This window comes from Cyanistes caeruleus, chromosome 1, assembly GCF_971803275.1.
Source record: "Cyanistes caeruleus chromosome 1, bCyaCae1.hap1.1, whole genome shotgun sequence".
NCBI lineage: Eukaryota > Metazoa > Chordata > Aves > Passeriformes > Paridae > Cyanistes > Cyanistes caeruleus.
In genome coordinates this window covers 61,789,256-61,808,257 of record NC_141701.1, presented here as the reverse complement: position 1 = coordinate 61,808,257, position 19,002 = coordinate 61,789,256, and the positions used below count along the sequence as shown (strand labels likewise).

Genomic DNA, 19,002 nt, shown 5'->3' with positions numbered 1-19,002 from the left:
AGCGAGCATAACAGAGATCCGCAGCCCCAGGGGCACTTAAGGGCTGTCTTTGTTCCTGTTTATGGTTGAGTTCTGAGGCTGCTGTTGCTGTTATTTCTCGACCTCTCTGAGAGTTTGCTCAAAAACTTGCTAGACAGATTTTTACATCTTCCATGAAACAGAATTGCATATTTTCTTACGGTAGAAAAATACCTTTATGAACATGTAAGCTGACTCTTTTGGCACAAAGGTGGTGGTTTCTTCAGTACCTACTGAGGGAAAGGCTGAGTACGTGAAGTGCATGAATTTGATTAGAGCTATAGCATGTACATTCATAGTCGTGTCCATCCTTGCTCGGTAGGCCTGAAACAATGACAAACCAGTCTTGAAGACTGCCCAACTTTTGAGACAAGATAACCATAACTGATCATATCATAAATAAATTAACATGTTCTTGTCCAATCTGTGTTCTTATACCTTGAAGAAAACTATTTTTTTGCAACAGTTGTTTCTTTGCCCAGATCTTAAGTAATGACAATTGCCTAGCTAACTAAAAGGTATTTACTCAGGCTACCAAAGAGTACAAAAGTAAAAGTTATCTCTGCCTTGTTAAAAAAATTTAGTTCAGCTTCCCAGGTCCCTTTCATGTGAGAGCCTTGAAATTTTTAATGAAGGCCTAGCTGCCTGCTGGCTATTTCTGTGCCTTTACTCTACCGTAGTTTTTTTTTCTACTAAGCCTCCTAACACAGGATCTCAGCCTGTGCCTCAGAAGTCTCATGATGGTGAGCACAGGTAAGGCTGATCAGAGCAGCCACATTAGTGCTTGCAGGCCCTTGCTTATTTCTTTTGGATTTTGCTTAAATAGATTAAATTCCCAGAACCAGAGGGTCCAAATCAGTTTTTTCATTGTCAATGAGATTTGGAGCTTGCCCTACCATGGCTAGAATCTACATCTCTGGCTCATCTAGTCTGAGTTGCTATGTTCCAGTTCTATAAGGAATAACACAAAACTACATTCAGCAGTTTTAAAATTCAGTTAAGCTGGTAGTGAGTGGGACATACTCTGGACACCACACCCTGCACAACTATTCACAAAGAGGATTAGGAAACTTGTTTCTTGTAATTTTCTATTGGGGCTGTAGACAACTGAGTACTAGTCAGCCTCTGGGGAGAGTACACTGTGCTCTGCTCAGTGCTAAAAGTGCATTCATGGAAGAGCTGACTGCAGTCAACTCCAGTCAATCACTTGGAGGTGCCATAGTTCCCTTATGGCATAGTTCCCTTGCCATATTCTCCTGTATGTTTGATAACTTGATGGATGAAATGGTTATAGTTATGTATGCCACAATTATACATGTAGGTAATAAATAGTTGAAAGGTTTTCAGACTGGGCTTGCTTACACCCATATCTTTCTCATTTGTCAGTACACCTGATTTGCTTCTACTGTCAACTACTAAAGCTCATTCCTCTCCTATGCCCTGTGTGCAGTATCACAGCTGAACACAATTTTTCACTTGTAGCATTATTTTTAGAGGCAGTGTAGTAGTGCTACAAGAAAACCGTATTTGTCACAGGGTAGTAATTGCATTACCACCTGCCTTCCCGTCTAATTATAGAAAGCTCTGCCTCAGTGCTGATACCTGAAGAAAGGACTCTTGAATTTTGAAGGATTTGTACTCTCCTTGTTTTGCAGCTGGACAAAGACTTGGAAGAGGTCACAATGCAACTTCAGGACACTCCTGAGAAAACAACGTACATTAAGCAGAACCACTATCAGGACCTCAATGACATTCTTAGTATACGGAACTTCACAGACAGCAAAGGTGAGTGTTAATAAAATCCATTTGTAGCTTAACATGCCAAACCTTGGAATAGCAATCTCATTGAATTGGTTCCAGAGCACTCAGAAAGTGCTTTCTTGGTAAGACAGTTTAAATATTTTGGTTGAATTACTGAGAGTATGCAGATTCACATAATAAGCTACATGGTACCCACTGAGTAGTTATTCCTGTATATATGTCTTCTACTGTAAAACACATGGTGAAGTGGTAAACTTTTAGAAGTGTACTTATGTTCCAAAGTCAAGTTTTTTTGTGCTGCATAGAGAGAGGAAAGTAGCAGAATTTTAAGCCCAGCTTAGTATGTGCTTGCCTGACTAGGATACTGAAATCCTGCTTTTGGACACTGCTATCAAGCACGTAAAAGAGAAGCATGTATTTCAGTGCTGATTTGGATTCTGAATGCAGAATTGAAGCCACTCATGTATGAATATTCTTCCCTAGGAACTGATAAAAAAGGATTTAATGACAACTGTAATATTCCTAAGTTGTTTCTCCTGTGTCTCCTGCATCATTCCCTGAAGAAATACATGCAAGAGAATTGCTTCCATTAGAGCCATTTTGCATTTTGGAAAGCAGTAAAATCTGGTGGATAGTGCAATAAAAGTGGAAGCCAGGACACCCACCTTCCATATCTGACTCTAGAATGGATCTACTTTGTGACTTCTGGCAAATAGCTTTGTACAGCTGACTATTACAATGGTGTGTGAAAAACTGGCTGCTCTGTGTTTGGAATCTGTATCTTGCGTGTTGGTAACACTGCAAGGCTCAGGGCTCAGGCTTCCTATTGATGTGGTACCATAGGCTTGATTCAGTGGGACAGAAGTTACTCCTATGAATAAATCTGAAGAATAATTTTAGAACAACAGCAACAGTTCACATATGTTTTTGAAGTATGCTGAAATTTTGGTTGGATAAGGTTACTTTTTCTTGCACCTTTTGTTTTAGCCTGGGTATACAATGGGTTGCATAACTTGTGGCAAAAAGGAGAAAAAGGGAGAGTTCCCAGTGTCTTTTTTAAAAGTAAAAAAAAAAAAAAAGAGGGGAAAGGAGGAAAAGGAAAACGTAAATAGCTGCTGGAGGCGTGTGATTATTGGGCTGAGATCAGGAGCAAGAACTAACATCAGTGAGTGGGATGAGGCAGTTTGAAAGGAACACATAGAATGTTCCTCTCATGTCAGATGCTCCAGGAAAAATGATAAATCATGAATAATATTTCAAGCAGAAAAGATACATTGCATTGTGCCAAATGCCCATCTGAGTTTGGGTATGAGAAACAAAAAATGATTCTCAAAAAATACACTGGGTGTAATTTTAGGATGGATGCTTCCCACAGCAAGATGCACTCCATTAGCAGTGGGAGGCTGGCAAAGAAATCAAGGATAAAATATAACCTTTCTGCACTTACTTGTGGCTATGTCTACAAAAGACATTGATGCCTAACTGCTGCTTTAAGCAACAGCATCCAAGATTGTCTCTTTTCCTAATTGTCCCCCAGTGCAGCTCCCCAGCTTTAACATTTCTGCTGTGGGGTGCATATTTAAAATCATCCGTAAGCATGGAGCCTTAATGTCTAGAGTAGCTTGGAACTATTTATCAGTTGGATTTACAGGACAGATATTCTGCATACTGCAGCTGCTGGACACAATTTTCTCAATGGAGCTACCACATCAAGCTCCACACAAAAAAATGGGATAGGTGGAGAAAGATGCTTTCCCTTGTCCAACTTTGTATGGAAAGGTTAGAGCATCCACTCTCCTGGAAATGAGGCAGACCTGGATCCCAATTTGCAGAAATGGTTTGAAGCTTGGTCCCACACCTAATGGCAAATAATCCATGCGTGCATATTATAGTGTATCCTGATTCTGGCACAAGTGACATTAAATATTCATACTTCCAGGCTCTGAGCCACTGTGATCAGCAACCCTTGCTAGCTTTTTCCTGTCCCTCCAATTCCATTTCTTCTGCCTCTTATCTTTCCATATTTCCCTGTCCCTTATCTACGTCTGAATCTCCTGTCTGTTTCTCTCACCATCCCCATTCCCAATAGCCAACCTATGCGCTTAATATAAATTTGCCATTCCAATCAAAATAGCAAGACTTTGGAGAATTCACGCTGCTGAGTCACTGCTGGTTTTGTGCAGATTCAAACAGACATCACTTAAATGGTACTTAAAAAAATTCTGGCCCTTACGGCTACAGGAAAGCTAACTCTGAATGACATGACTATGCTTTCTGTAGCTATGCATTTCATGAGCTTTCAGTAAAGGAAAGTACAGAAACTAGAAATTATGCATCCCTGGTGGTACTTGAGTGAAGCTTCAGAATTGTAAATAATCTATTAGAGTGACCTAGAAGTGACCATCTCTCTCACACCCACTGTGCAACAGGGGAAGCCAGTCCAATATTGGTTTTAAGGTGATGATGAGGTTTGCACCTTCCTTGATCTTGTGAAAGAAGTGAGCTGGGAGAGCAGGAACAGAGCAGAGAGGCTCAAAATAGCAGCTGGCTTGGATCTAAAAATCACAGCTGATAATTTTTCACATTCCCTTTGTGGTCCACTTCTATGTGAATTGTTTTTATAAAACACCTTGCTGTTTTGGAGGAGCTCACATGGAGAATGTCATGTAGCATAACCCCATTGCTATTGCTTACACAAACTCAGGGCACTGCTCTTCACAGAACAGATCATAACAGAGGATTTAGGCAGTGCATCTCCAACAAGCCCTAATAAAACTTTAATGTCATAGTACGCTTCAGTAGGCTTCTAATCTATAAAAATTGCCCGGAGTTAAAAATCCTTATTCCTATAGCCAAACGCAAAAGGAAGTTGTTTTATTAATCTCTTCCTTCCCCACCACCCTCATTTTCATCAAACATATGGATTTAAGACACGAAAGTGAAATTACTTTATCCGAAATAGGTAGATACAGCTGTGAACTTCTGTATCTGCCTGACCTCAGGCAGCGTTTCATAACTTTGGGATTCCTGGTTAGTTATTAACAGCAACAGCTCGTGGTGTATCCCAGGAGCTCTTTGCTGGCACAGGGTCTCCTTCTTTACAGCCCATTTCAGTACATCTCATTTAAAGAGAGAGATATTATCTGAGACACTCATTTCTTGTTCACAAATGCATAATGTCCCTGAGACATCTACAGCAATTGGCTATGTAAGAAAAGCAATTAGGAAAATGTGATTTGTGGTTTATGGCTTGATTGCTTTCTTTTAGTGCAGGCTTTTTAGCTGCGCTGCTACATGGCTTTGTGTGGTCAAGCAGTTTGCAGCATGCTCCATGGACTATGGCTCTGAGACTTCAAATGGCTTCCCCAGATGAATTTAAAAGGGCATCCCCTGAACATTTTCTTCATTCCTCGGATGACTTTAAGTCACCGTGCCTGCTAGTGACCTCAGCTCAGGTCAGAAGTTAAAGTTGCACAGGACAACATTAACTTCTCCCCTGGCATTTCTGGGATCTGGTGGCCTTTCTGGAGTGGCAGAGCCACATTATAGCCTGGGTTTGAGGCAGGGACAGGGTGTGGGGCAAGCCAGCACTTGGCTCAGGCCACCCCTAAAACTGGCAGAGCCATTCAGCAAGAAGAGCCAGGCTGGGAGGCATGGCTGTGTTTGCCAGGCTGACATTAGGAAAAGAGGAGGACAAGTGCCTCGGCTGTGATGCTGTGCAAAGAGGAAGGTTTTGCCACACAGTTCTAGGGAAGAAATGTCCTCACGTGGTCAAAAACCAGAGCTTCCCAAAAGGGCTCCTTGCACCTATGTCAGTGTGTCAGAAACAGGAGAGAGTTCATGAAGGTGGAAGTTATTTCTGCTGTGCAAGTTTCAGCAGAGATAAAAGCTACTGAAGAGACAAATACACAGAGAAAAGGTGCTGTGTGGTTTGTGGGAACTGGATAATTTTGATATGCTTGGAATCTTACTATTTTACTCGACTTCGTTTTGATATTTTAATATATGAAATTATTTGCATGTGGCATAATTCACAAAATCATGGATTGAAAGAGTTTCCTATAAAGCAAAGCTCAGAAGAAATCCTGCAGAAGAATCTCCCTCTGGCCAGTACATTTCAGAGGAGCATAGTAGAGAAGTTAAGGAGTGACAGCCATTCCATGGGATGTACATAAGAAGCAAGAAACAGCCTTGCCACAGTCCCCTCTTGTGAGCAAACCCATTTTGCATGTTTTCTCCCATCCTTGCTCAGAAAACCTTGCCTGTTTTAAGCCAGAAAGAGTCTTTACTCATTGCTGTAAATGGGCTGGGAGCATTCATTTACATGTCAGATATGCCTACATACTGTCACTTGTCACCCCACTCCGATGTTTCCTGGTGTTAGTTTTTCCCCATGTAAAAGCAGCTCAAAGAAAAACAGTTTTCAAAGGCATGTTGCTCACAAATGCAAAGCAAAACAGAGTTCATCTGTGATAGATGGGGGAAATATTATTTCTATGAAGTTCTTGCAATTCAAGCATTAAGGTTGAGATTGAAAAATAGTTTCAAAGGTAAGGGCTTTCAGAAATAACTCCTTTAAAGGGATGCTGTTTTGAAGCAAGGATATAGTTCCTTTCTTTATAGAGATATATAGAGATATGTATGCTAGTTTCTATGAAGCCTAACAAATGGATTCAATCCTGAAATTGGAGGCTCGTTCTATTTCAAGAGGGAGACCAACCTGTCAGAGGTTCAGTACCTTTCTTGAACAAAAACAAAAGTAAAGGGAATTTCTTCTGATTTAAAGTAGTATAAGTCAGAGCTGAATCTCACTGGCTTTTCTTTTTAAAAAATCTTCCTCTCAAAACATAACTATCAGAGGATATGATTTAGATTGCCAGTGCAGTGTGCTTACTTCAGGAGAACTTTTTTCTGATTACCCAGCAGATGATGTGATGATTTTAATTTTTCCTTTCAGTTTACTTTCTTAATACCATATTCACATGAAAAACAGAGACTGGCTAGTCATGTTTCAGTTCCAACAACAGAAAAGAGGAAAATTACAGCAGGTTTTCAAAATCTACCTCTAGCTTTAAAGTTTCCTTCACTCTTTAGTAAATCAGCAAAGTTATCTCTGCCATATGGTATAAAACCTTATTAAACCACACTTGCTCCTTTGTGAAGCATAATATATGCTTTCTAGAAAAGAGAAACAACAGTAGAATTGAAAGATATTGGATGAAGAGTAGTTCTGTCATCCAGTTCTAAGCCATCAGAGGAATATTGCCACTAAAGTGTAATGATGAAGATGTTCAATAAAGCTACAGTGTACAAACATCAACAAAACAAACCTCTAGTTAAAAAAAATATGTTTTCTAAGCTCATGGAAGAAACTGAAGCATCATCAGTCACCTGGTGCTTTCTGCCTGCAGCTGAATGAGGGTTGTTAAAATGCATGGCACATTTAAGCCTGCCCAGGTAATCTTGGTGGCAGGAGGTTGCAGAGTGATTTTGAGTCACCCCTGGCAGAGGGAGAGGAGAGCAGCTGGGAGCAGTGACCCTCTAGCTGAGCCCCTGGGCAGCCTGCATCAGGTGTGCTCTTGCAGCTCACAGCTCAGTAAATGGAAGCTGTTTCTTTGCTACAGGTAGGCAAAGGTCCTGAGGTAAAGCCTTCTGGCTCTCACCAGCCACTGGCAGCGAGCTTTGTTTTATAATGAGCCCATTGCTGAGTGCTCTGTGAGGCCCTTGAGATGTATTTGTCTTTTCTCCCGACAGCTTTCTGAATGGAAAGTGCTCGGGCATCACTCATCCAGGCTTCTGAGTTCTGGTTTGAGGTCTACAAAGGTGAAAATTATTTAGAAGGTGCTTCTGGCCAATGTAATTTCAATTTAAAAGGTAGTTACATCATCCTGGTGCAACTTACTGGGTAGAATCTGCAGTGGCAGACAGTGCCCTGAGAATGAAGGGCATTTTCCTAGTGACATACTTAATGGACAGAGGAAGAGACGATGGGAAGTTATCAAATACACTGCTACACTTTCCAGGGGAAACTGGGAAATCAAATGTTTACCACTACCCTTAATTTCTTTTCTTGTAGTTGTCACGTTTATAAAACTAGTTTTCTAAGTTTTTTAAGTGCATATGGCAATAGTGTTTTTTCTTTAAGCTCCAGCTCCCAGAAGCATATGACTAAGTGAGAATCTTGTTCTTCATTATTTAAATGAAAGGTAAATGGAAAATAAAGATATTCTAGTTTCCATAGCTGCAAAATAAAAACTTAACAACTCCTCTCCCAAAATGCTTAACAAATAAGAATTACCTAAACTTTTTTTTTTTTTAATTTTGAAAGAAGCAAATAAAATAAAAAAAAAGTGACAATTTTATGTGCATTTTGTCTGTATTTTCTAGATATACATAAAACCTGCATTTGGTAGCCTTGTATGCAGAAATTTATTCAGTGTATTAAGGGCAAGTCATCTGCAAGAGTGGTAGAAAAGAGTCTATTAAGAATAACACACGGTGATATATGGGCAGTTGGTGTTGAGAGGTGAGTAGGAAGAGAATATATGATTTCTGCTCTACTCTAAACTAAATCCCCCACCTTTTTGACAAGGACCACCTCCTTCTCTCTCTCTCAGCACATCTGAAAGTACATGGAACTCCTTTAGTGTGTACAACACAGATTATTCTATTAAATAACATACTCCCAAACAGCAACAGTTGCATTTTCCAATCATTTGAGGAAGAATTATATCTTTAGCAGCTTTGTAAAACGTTAAATTGCTTATCTTGGCCAAAGGAGTTAGAACCCTAAAATAATTAAATTTATAGCTCTTCCATCCCTAATTACAAGGATTACTCAAATTTTTACTTTGGTCTATATCAAAAAGTCAGCAGTTTCCATTGTCAGCTTAGATCAGCCCAGGACTGAGTGTTGGTTTTAATCATGGAAGTAAAAACTGTTCTTTTCTACATGTCTGTTTATAGACATCACAAGACTTTTATGCAAATGTCAAACTTGATATACAAAGAAATGCAATGTGCCGAAAATAAAAACTGAACTCTTGTGACAGCAAATGCCACACCAGCAAACTCCAGGCTGCCCTGAGATGATGATAGACCTAATTGCTTATCTTAGCCACTGCCAGATTTGACTCTTTGCTGTACTCCCTTCACATCTAAACCATCACTGAATTCTGCCATCCCTTAATTTTAAGCACTCCTCTTGCACAACTGAATTCCTCAGCTCTCTTTTACTGCCATTTTTTTGCCCCAACCAAAGCAGTTTCATGTGTTCTGGTCACCTCCTTTCTCACACAAATCCTTCTCTTCTCTGCAACATGGGTGGAAAACCTTGTCTCCTCTTCTGAGCTAGTGATGCCCATGTCTGCACTGTGTTGCCTTCTCACCTGCGCAATTGTTGGTTGCTTGTTAGGCTTCTCACAGCATGAAGTGAATACTATCAAATAATTGCTGGGAAGGCCAGCAATTACAGATGTTGGAGTTTGCCCTCAAAACATTAATGCTTCCAGCTTCTTCCCTCAGTTTGTGTTCCTGCTGCTTGTTTTGTCCCCCAGTGCCTGTTGATAACACATATATTCCTAGTATGCTGGGAGCTGTTATTTGGGGCTTCTGAACAACAGAAAAGCAGGTTAACCCTTCAAATTGTACCAGCTTTTTCTTGTAGTTTTCTTTTTTTTCTTCACTCTTCTTCTGCTTTTCCCCCTCATACCCACTATTATGTTCAAATCCTCCAATACCCTCTTCAAGAGCTTACCTCAGACTCCTCTTCCATGCTGCCTCAATGCCTGCAGCAATCACTGCTTCTCTGTCTGTGTGGCAAACTGCTGGTGATGGATTTGGAGCTCTCTGTAATTATTTATGAAAACTGTGAACTGCCCTCATTATTCAGATGCTTTCTGTGTGATTTTATTTGGCTTACCACAGAAAGAGACTTTGAAAAAGCTTGCAGGAACAGAAAGGATCTTCTCAAAATGGCTGTGTTTGCCCGTGTTTCTCAGGGGGAATGATGCCACGGGGTTCAGCACAGCTGGCTGTGGACTCCCAGGACACCCAGGAGAATCAAGAATTATGAACTGTTTTGTTATCACTGTGCAGAAAAGAAAAGAGTGTGATGACATCATTAGTTGTCCTTGCTGCAGACAGCCTATGGACCAGTCCAAATGATATGAATCATGTTTCCATGCTAAAAATTATAGCAGTGGCAGATAGTCAAAATACAGCACTTAATTGCCTGTGTGATGGTAGGAGTGTCAAGGGTTTATACATCAATGAGAGTATAGTTTTTCTAGGAAAAGCCTTAAGAAGGGTTTATGAAAAGGTTGCAATCTCTAACTGCAAGAATGGTATAGTTACATTATTTTTTCACATAGCCCAAGAGAGAGCATGATGTCACTTTTGTCACTTTTCTGTTTCTTCATGGTGCTTCCTATGGAGGAACACATCATCCAAAACATTGGAGTACCAAACCCTCACCGCAAAGCTTGATACTATATTAGAATATAGGTAGTGTGAGTTTACTTTGTGGCATTATGGATATCTGGAAAAAGTTAAAATGAAACAATTGTTAAATGGTCACTTTGTCACAGTAAAGTAAAATTGAATGTGTTGTCCACCCAGATGGTGAGAAAGCCATTCTGAAAAATCATCTTGATCAAAATCCACCAGCACAGTGGGGCTCATCAGACCCTTCCAGAACAAGCAAAGATCCCATAGAAGACATCAACTCTCCAGAACAGTAAGTATACATCATTACCTTGCTGACAAGATGTTAATTTAAATTCACATATTTCATCAAAGCCCATTATTTCCCTTCCACGATTTTTTTAATGGACAGACCTTCACTATAACCCCCTTTCAGCCAACCCAGGCTACAGAGAGAGCCTGAAACATCAGCAGCAAGGAATGTGAAAGGCGCCTCCTGAAGCTCCAGTAGGTAGCAACGTTGTACTGTGATGCCTCCCTGACACCAGCTCACCAGCCCAGTGGAACTTAGAGGATATCAGGGGCTGTAGATCCTAAGGTGTCCCTAAAGCAAAAAAACATGCTTCTTTTCTCTTGCTGGAAACATCCATAGCTTGATGTCCAAAATTTCTGTAGAGAGCTACAAGATGAGCTGTGCCAAGCCACCAGTGTGTGGAGGAGAGAAGAGGTTGTACATATGTGCACAAATGTCTTATGACTCTTGTCAGAAGTCCAAGTCCTTCCCCACACCAGCTAGAGGGGTTCATAGTGTACATTTTGTTCCTTTACATTCTTAAGCTAGATGAGAAATAAAAAATGTCCTGAGGGCTTTTCAACGTTGCCATAGCAGCTGGACCTGAGTTTTGGCACAGGAAAGCCTGCACTAAGTAGTTTCCCTTAGAAACAATGCTGCAGCTACAAGGAGAGGATGGCACAAAACACTGGCTAGATTTACAGAGGGGAAAGAGTGTTCTGGCATCAGCTTTTGTCTCTAAGAATCTATATGATAAACTTGTGTCCTACCCTCCCCTAGCTGAGCAGAACCTGCCATGGGCCAGAGCTCAGGGAAGAGCCCTTCTCAGGTGTGCCCGGATCAGCTCTTTCCTCACGGCAGCCTGGTTACACGAGCATGGCTTCATCAGTGTCTGAGCTAATAGCTGTCAGACTCCTGGGCAATTTAAAAGCTTATTTAAAAACAGAATAAATTAAACAGATTACTAGAATGAGTCACGTTACATCAGCAACAGCAACCTTGATTGCAGATAGTAGCTACTGTCTTGTACTACCTGGAGCAGGAAAACACGTGGATTTCTAAATCTGTCCTTGCACTCAAAGAAAAAACCCAAACCAAACCTGCAAAGAAGCTAATTCACACACACACATACACCAAAATGAAATCCCACAGTAGATGAAATATCTTGTAATTTCACAAAAGCAGGGCTCTTGCTGAGAGAGCTCTCATGACTTCATGGGGTCAGCAGAGTGCTTTAATGCATAGCTATTAAAGGCCTGGGTTTTTTTCAGCACCATTTGTCAGAAATAATGTTGTGTGAATGCAGCCTCATCCACATGTGGCCCACTTACATTAAGAAAGATGCTAAGAAAAACACAGACACTCAGATAATCCAATTGTCTCGATACAGATTTAATAGAGACAAAGAAAAAGAAAAACATTTGGTGATGACCGAACTTCCTCTAGGCTAGTGATAACTGATGAGAAGACTGAGATTTCCTAAAGGTTTTGGAGAGTGGGTCAGTACAAATCTGAACAGATTTATGGAAAGCAATTAATAAAGTCCTGATTAATCTAAACAGTGTCATTCAGCATTTGCACAGTTTTGACTGTGCCAGCTCTGAGGGCCAATGCCTTCCCTAAGAATGAGTACCAGAGCCACACTGCCCAGAAACCGTGGATCTTCCAGGGAAGAGAGGTATAGCTGTCTTCAGGACTTCCCTCTTTCTGACAAGAGATTGCCTCTCTCCAAAGTTTGTACTCTTTAAGATATACTTCCACACCTCTGGGCTTGTTTTGCAACTTGTCTGGCAGCACTTCTGTCCTTTGATGGTTGCTAAATGTATATTTTTTGCAAAAAAAAAAAAAAAAAAGGAGCTAAAAGCAAGCTGTAGTTTCTGTCTCATTTCACTTCCTACAGAGGGTATCTGATAGGTAGTCACAGTCTGAGAAACTTATTTTTTATTCAAGAACACAAATCTCAAGGTCATTATTCTAATAAATATTTCCTCTTGGTCATAAACCTGTGAAAAAACAACGTCAAGACAATCACTTGCCTGCAAAAGATTTAACTCTTTAATGGCTGTGGGAAAAAAATAATATCCCAGCTTCCTGTGCTTGTCAGCACTCATGAGAACCGGCATCTTCTAGTATGAAAGCTCTTATAGAGTCCAGAAAAGAGCTGATTTGGGATTTTTTCATTCTTTCTTACCATTAGTGCTACGTTTGACTCACTGTAAGAGTTATTGTTCTTATAATTTTTTCTACAGCTTTGCCCTTATTTTACAGCTGTGCCCAAAGTAAAGGCACAACAATATACACACCCCTCAGTGAAGGAAGTTGTTTCACATTTGTTGATGAGGTAATGTTGACATTGTCTCAATCAGAATGTTGAAAACAATTTTTTTGTGCTTGGCTCAGATTTGGAACCCTGCACCTAGGGAAAATGAAGTTTGTATGACTGTAAAGCAGCCTTAGAGCATGAATATAGACGGTTCCCAGTTCCCTTGGCAGTTCCTGCTGGGCAGGACCCAGTTGATTTTCCACACTGCCATGCAAAATGTTCCATACCCAGCCAGACCATAAGATAAGAGGAACTGGGTGCTAGCTGCTTTCTTTCTTGTTTACACTGTCTACACAGTATAAATTAACACCTCCAATAGCAGGCAAAGCAGTGCCAGTGCACAGGCATTGCACTTTGATTTCCCATTTTTTAGCATGTTCCCCAGCACAGCTGTATCCATTTGTACTCTCCCAGGTAATGCTTAGCAACAATCCTGGGGGATGCTTAGCTGTGTGGATAGACACTGTACCATGCCAGCACATGTCAGGTCCAGAGAACAGCCTGAAGCAGTTTAAAATAGACATAATTCTTTTCCCAGCAGGATGAGTTGTCTCTCATGCAAAGTCATCTGCTTTGATGAACATCAAACTGCTCATATCTCCTGATGGGCAGTCCTACTTATCTGAAGATCACATCAGTCAGCTTATCTGCATGGTGGCCACGTTCAATGGTTTATCTTCTGTGACCCTTAAAGACATCCATCTCTGCGCTTTCATTCCTGCATGTTGTCCCTTCTCATCAGTGACCTACATCCAGTCCTGGTCATTAGTTTTTGGCACCATTAAAATTTAATCCATTCTCATTTTAACAGCAACCACATGTAACAGTCTTCCAGATCTCTAAGTAGAGGTGATGACAGATTTCTGCAGGACCTCACTAAAACTTGTGATCTTAATAGACTATTTCTATGTGCGGGGTTTTTTGTAACCTTCAAAGCGTAACTTCAAAGCATAACTGGAGCCAGTTATGTTAATTTAAGTAACAAAAAATTCTCATTCAAAAGAGTTGGTTGTGACTGGATCATTGCATTGCAGCCATATGCTTCAGCATGAACAGGCCTTTGTTATTCAGTTTCTTCACCAAGAGTGGTTTATCTGTGATCTATCTATGACCTGACTCAAATGTGTCATTAAAATAAGGTGGGTTTAGAATGGTTAGTTCACTGCTAGTAGAACATCTTGCTCCACTGTAGTCTTTTAGAGCTTCTCCAACTTCCCTGCATTTGCTAAAATTCAACATTAATGTGCTGCAGCATTAACTGAGATAATCCCTGAGTGCTTAGACACAGTTTATACACTCCCACAGAACTTCAGATGTTCGACTGTTGCAGCAGTTTGTTTCGGTCCCCCACTTACTGATGGATCTTATTAGTGATTTCCTATAACAAAACCAAAACATATTTCAAATGCCTTGACCCCCATGTGGTATTGTGCATTCCCATGTGCATTGTGTTCCTATGTGCATTGTCATTGGAGCTCAAAGTTTTACCTCATTTTTTGTTTTCTCAATAAATGGTGTTTGTGTACAGAGCTGAGGACACTTGCCCTAACACAGAATCCTGATGAGTGGGTGCTCTGTGTGTGGAATCATCTTTGCTTTCCATCTCCTTCAGTGAAGAAGAAGCTCCTGTGATTCTAGACCCACTTCTACCAACCATTACCTCTCCAAAATACTTGACCATATATATGTTTTCACATACATATCTATATAGGATGGACAACTTCAAACAAATTCCTAGAGTCACATAATGGTTTGGGCTGGAAGGGATCTCTAAAGGTCAACCAGTCCAATTCCCCTGCAAAGAGCAGAGACAACTTCAAGTAGACCGGTAATTCCCCATCCAGTTTGGCCTTGAATGTCTCTGGGGGTGGGGCATCTGAGCCACCTGTGGCAGTGTTTCACCACCCTCACATAAAAATTAATTATTTTTATGTAGTCTAAATCTACCCTTTTTTGTTTAAAACCTCACACAGAATCCTCTCACTCCTTGCAAAAACGCACTCTCCAGCTTTCTTGTAAGTCCCCTTTAGGTACCAGAGGAAGCTTTAAGGTCTCCCTGGAGCATTCTCCTCTCCAAGATGAAAAACACCAGCTCTCTCAGCCTGTTTACATGGAAGACATGCCCCAGCCCTCTGATTTTCTTTGTGGCCTTCTTCTGGACTTGCCCCAGCAGGTCCACATTCTTCTTATGAGAAGAGCTGAATGCAGTATTCCAGGCGGTGTCTCACCAGAGCAGAGCAGAGGGGAAGCATCACTTCCCTCATGCTGCTGGCCACACTGCTTTTGATACAGCCCAGGATATGATTTACTTCCTGGGCTGCAAGTACACATTGCTGGGTCACGTCCAGCTTTTTATCCACCATCACCCCAGTTTCCTCTTGGCAGGGCTGCTCTCATCCTCCAGCCTGTATTGATACCTAGGGCTTCCCCCAAAGCATTGGCAAAATGTGCCAGGAGTGGAAGAAGGGAAAATCACTGATATTGGAGGAAAAAAAAAAAACTAAAAAGAGGGAGGCAAGGCACAAAATTTACTTTCACATGAGGCGAAAATACCAGGTTTGTTTGGATTTTGCTACTTGTTTTGTTTTGTTTTGTGTTTCATTCCAGGAGTTTAGGCTACAATCTTAATTGTGTGCAAGTCTCCAGGCTACAGTTCTCTGCCCCAATTCCAGGAACCAAGTTTTCAAGTGAAACTAAACTTTTAAGTACAGTTAAAGCAAAATTTGCCACCCACTGCAGCCCCCATTGGCATAGCTAAATAAACATGCTTTGTCCATGGTATGGCTAACACTGAAATGGATGAAAAAAATCCTGTTCACTTGATTATGCAACTGGATTCTCTTGGAGTAGCTTCAAAAAGCCCTTTAATGAGAATTCTGTAACAGTTGAACAAAGTAAGCATTTCCACTGGTGGGAAAATAAGTTCAGGCAATTCTGCATTTGACCCCTCAACAAGAGACAGAATGACAATCCACAGCATCAGGCTCATAAAGATTCAGCACAGGGAGACAGCAAGCCATGCCCCCTCTGCACTCCTTGGGAACAAGGCATGACTTCATTGATAGCACCAGGAAGAGTCAGTAGCAAAATAACAATGAATGGATTTTGTTTAGTTCCAGGAATGCTTTGCCAGCACTAGAATGATCACCGCTGAGAGCTAGCATTGCATGAAACTTTTAAAAGGGGTCTGAGGGGGAAAACACTGAGAAACAATGAGAAAGAGTTTCCTGGGTAGGCAGACAACAACTACTTCTACTGCACCTCTGTATAAACAGGCCAAAGTTTGTAGTGAAGAAACTAAAGAGAAAAACTCAACATTTCTTTCTGTTTGAATTTAAAAGCTATACTGCTTGGTCCCCAAACAGTGCAATGGATGCCTTAGTATCTGTCTTTGCTGCCTAACGCAAAGCAAAAAAGCTATTAAATGTCATTTGAATCAAAAAGGCTGTCCAAAGGCTAGCTTTCAAACAAACACCTCTTATAAAGACCTTTCTGTACACTGTCATTATATCAGATAATGAGCAAACATAAATTTAAAACTCTGTTTTTATCTTTAAAACTCTATTATATACTTTTATACAATGCTTTCTATGGACATTTTTGTTCTGAAATCCAAAAGCCAGTCTTCAGCTCAGTCACTTTGATATCTCTCTTCTCTTAAGCAAGTGTCTCTGTGTTTCAAGGGTGAATGACTCCAAAGCCACCCTGATGATAAAATGACTAAAAAAAATTTTTACATTAGCAAACCTCAACAGCATTTTGATTTTGTGAAAGGTGCTAGTATATCCACAGCACAGGAGTAACAGAGCCCTTTTCTCATGGCACCATCCTCTCCAAGAAAAGGCCTTATATGAGCCTGTGAGCATGATTTAATATTTATTTTTTAAAAAAAAACTATACCTGTTATCATGGTGCCAATCCACTTGGAAATACAGAATGTTGGGTTCCAGAACACTGAATTTTAGTATGGGTGCTGAGCAGGACTGCTTTTAGAATGCCAGCTCCTCAGTCCCATAGCACTGACTGACAGAACTCAAAAGCATCTATCACCTCAAAAGCACAGACCCAAACTTTAAAGATGAACTACATAAAAGAGTAAAAAGGCATCAGTCCCAAATCCCTCCCACCATGCACCTGTGTTTGCTTTAGCTGGAGTTGCAGAAGTGCCATCCTTAGTACTGACATCCTTGTGCTAAGTGATGCGTGGCTTCACTCAGTCTGTGACCTCATGCACGTCTGCACAGTTGGATGGGGCTCTGCAGGCAATAGATCGCTTTGCAAGGGGTGGGGGTCACCAAGCCATACACCATCCTTGCAAACTCAAGGTCCTCCCTTTTCTTGGTGTCAGCAATCTAACAATTAACCTGGAGGTGGCTGGGAATTTCAGAAGGTTGTGGGATGTTGAGAAAGCCCACTTAGTTTTTTAAGTGTCATGTCTAACCCGTCAGAAAAATTCCCCAAGAGGAAAACAACGTCATGGTGGCAGAGTTCAGCATCAGCAAGCGCAGTGCTCTGGGCATTAGCCCTGTGGGTCACAGCGGCAGGCCCAGGGAGCTCCCTCGCAGCAGCCTGGGAGCACTTCAGCCATGTGATGTATTCCATCTGCCCCTTGGCTAACGTTCCTCTCCCCGTCTCTCCCGCAGCATACAGCGCCGGCTGTCCTTGCAGCTGCCCATCCTTCATCACGCCTACCTGCCGTCCATAGGAGGAGTTGATGCCAGCTGTGCCAGCCCGTGTGTAAGCCCCAGTGCCAGCCCTCGGCACAGACACGTGCCACCCTCCTTCCGAGTGATGGTTTCAGGGCTGTAGGAGGGGGAGATCAGTGCTTCCTGAACTGCTTTTAAGTACTCAATGACTGGACTAAACATCTGACCTAGAACTCTGCTACAAACATGTAACATTGGCTCTTACTGCAGAGGAACTTCTGCTGAGGCCCTCATCACAGGAGTGCCCACGTAACTCGTGTGAAAAAGCAAAGGAGGACACAAAGAGTTTGATCTGTAGCCTTATTCGTGGAGTTTTTATTTCTTCACCTAGAAGTCACTGAAAAATGTTTCTTCCAAAATTTCTACTAGCAACAAGGAGGCTGGGATATATGGATCTTGCAAAAAAGACACTAGGGAAAAAAAAAAACAAACAAAAAATACTCAAATGTCACAGAGCTTTACGTGGCTGCTGAGAACATGCAATTCTATACTGTATCCATGTAAGGAAAATGTAGTGGTCGAGTTATATCATGTTGGAATAGATACACTCATTTTTACAAGAGTTGTGTTAAATTGCTGGAAACATTCTGCACTGGTTAGTCTTGCTTTTTTTTCATTTCAGGGACGATGTTTAGTAGGAAAGATGAATTGTGAGAAATGATTCCTCGGGTGCCATTGAGACTCTGCAGTGCTGTGAGCAGGGTCACCTTTACCTTGCAGCTGTACGTGTAACCCAAGCAGAGCCCGAAGCTCCAGCTCTGAGTTGCCACCAGCTGGAGAGCTGCTGATTGCAGGCAGAGCACTTCGCCCTTCTCCAGGGCACTGGTAGTGACTGCTGACCATCTGCAGCTTCGCTTTTAGCAAAGTTTCTGCACCTATTTCAGGATAAACATCACCAACCATAACACACTAAACTGTCTGAAAAAGTCCTAGGGCTGACAACCCAGGAAACTGAGGACAGGTGCATAGTAAAGTCTTAATGCCACAGGATGAATTGTTTTTCCTAGTTTGTTTGAATTGTGTCACACATAACTACAATAAAATTAATTTAGTGGACTTGGGGGGGAGGGATTAGGGCACAGCACTTTGCTGCTGCGGGCAAAGCCTGCAGGGCACATAGATGTGAATATACACTATGTTTGCTTCGTACCTGCGTACGTGTGACAGTTGTAGAGGATAGGAGAGGACAAATCAAATTTGCCAACAGAATATTTTACCTGAATCCTGAAAAGACTGTGAAAAAAAAGCAATGGATTTTATACTTCATCTCCTTTCCCTGAACCAAAGTAATTAGGAGGAACGATAGTGATGTACCGTCTGGACCAACTCCGGAGCCAAACCCTCAGGCACGGGTGAGACACACATGCAGCTTCTTTTTCCAAGGGACTGGAAATGTGCCCTCTCACTGCCAGGGCTGTTTGCTAAAAGTAGGGGGGGAAAAAAAAACCACATGAAGCACCCACTGGGCTCTCAGTTTT

The 19,002-nt window shown here is 41.4% G+C and overlaps 1 protein-coding gene across 3 annotated transcripts in view; it reads left to right on the top strand.

The window, feature by feature from the left end:
- Positions 1–18,112, top strand: part of GABBR2 (gamma-aminobutyric acid type B receptor subunit 2) — a 454,308-nt gene extending 436,196 nt beyond the window's left edge. For 2 of the 3 annotated variants that reach the window (XM_086895763.1, XM_086895774.1), the window contains exons 18-20: positions 1,674–1,803; positions 10,399–10,516; positions 17,462–18,112. In XM_086895763.1, the coding sequence (XP_086751889.1) occupies positions 1,674–1,803; positions 10,399–10,516; positions 17,462–17,627 (414 nt within the window). In that variant the 3' untranslated portion in view covers positions 17,628–18,112. The remainder of the gene's footprint in view (positions 1–1,673; positions 1,804–10,398; positions 10,517–17,461) is intronic. The other variant, XM_086895781.1, reaches the window with a different exon arrangement.
- The last annotated feature ends 890 nt before the right edge of the window (positions 18,113–19,002 follow it).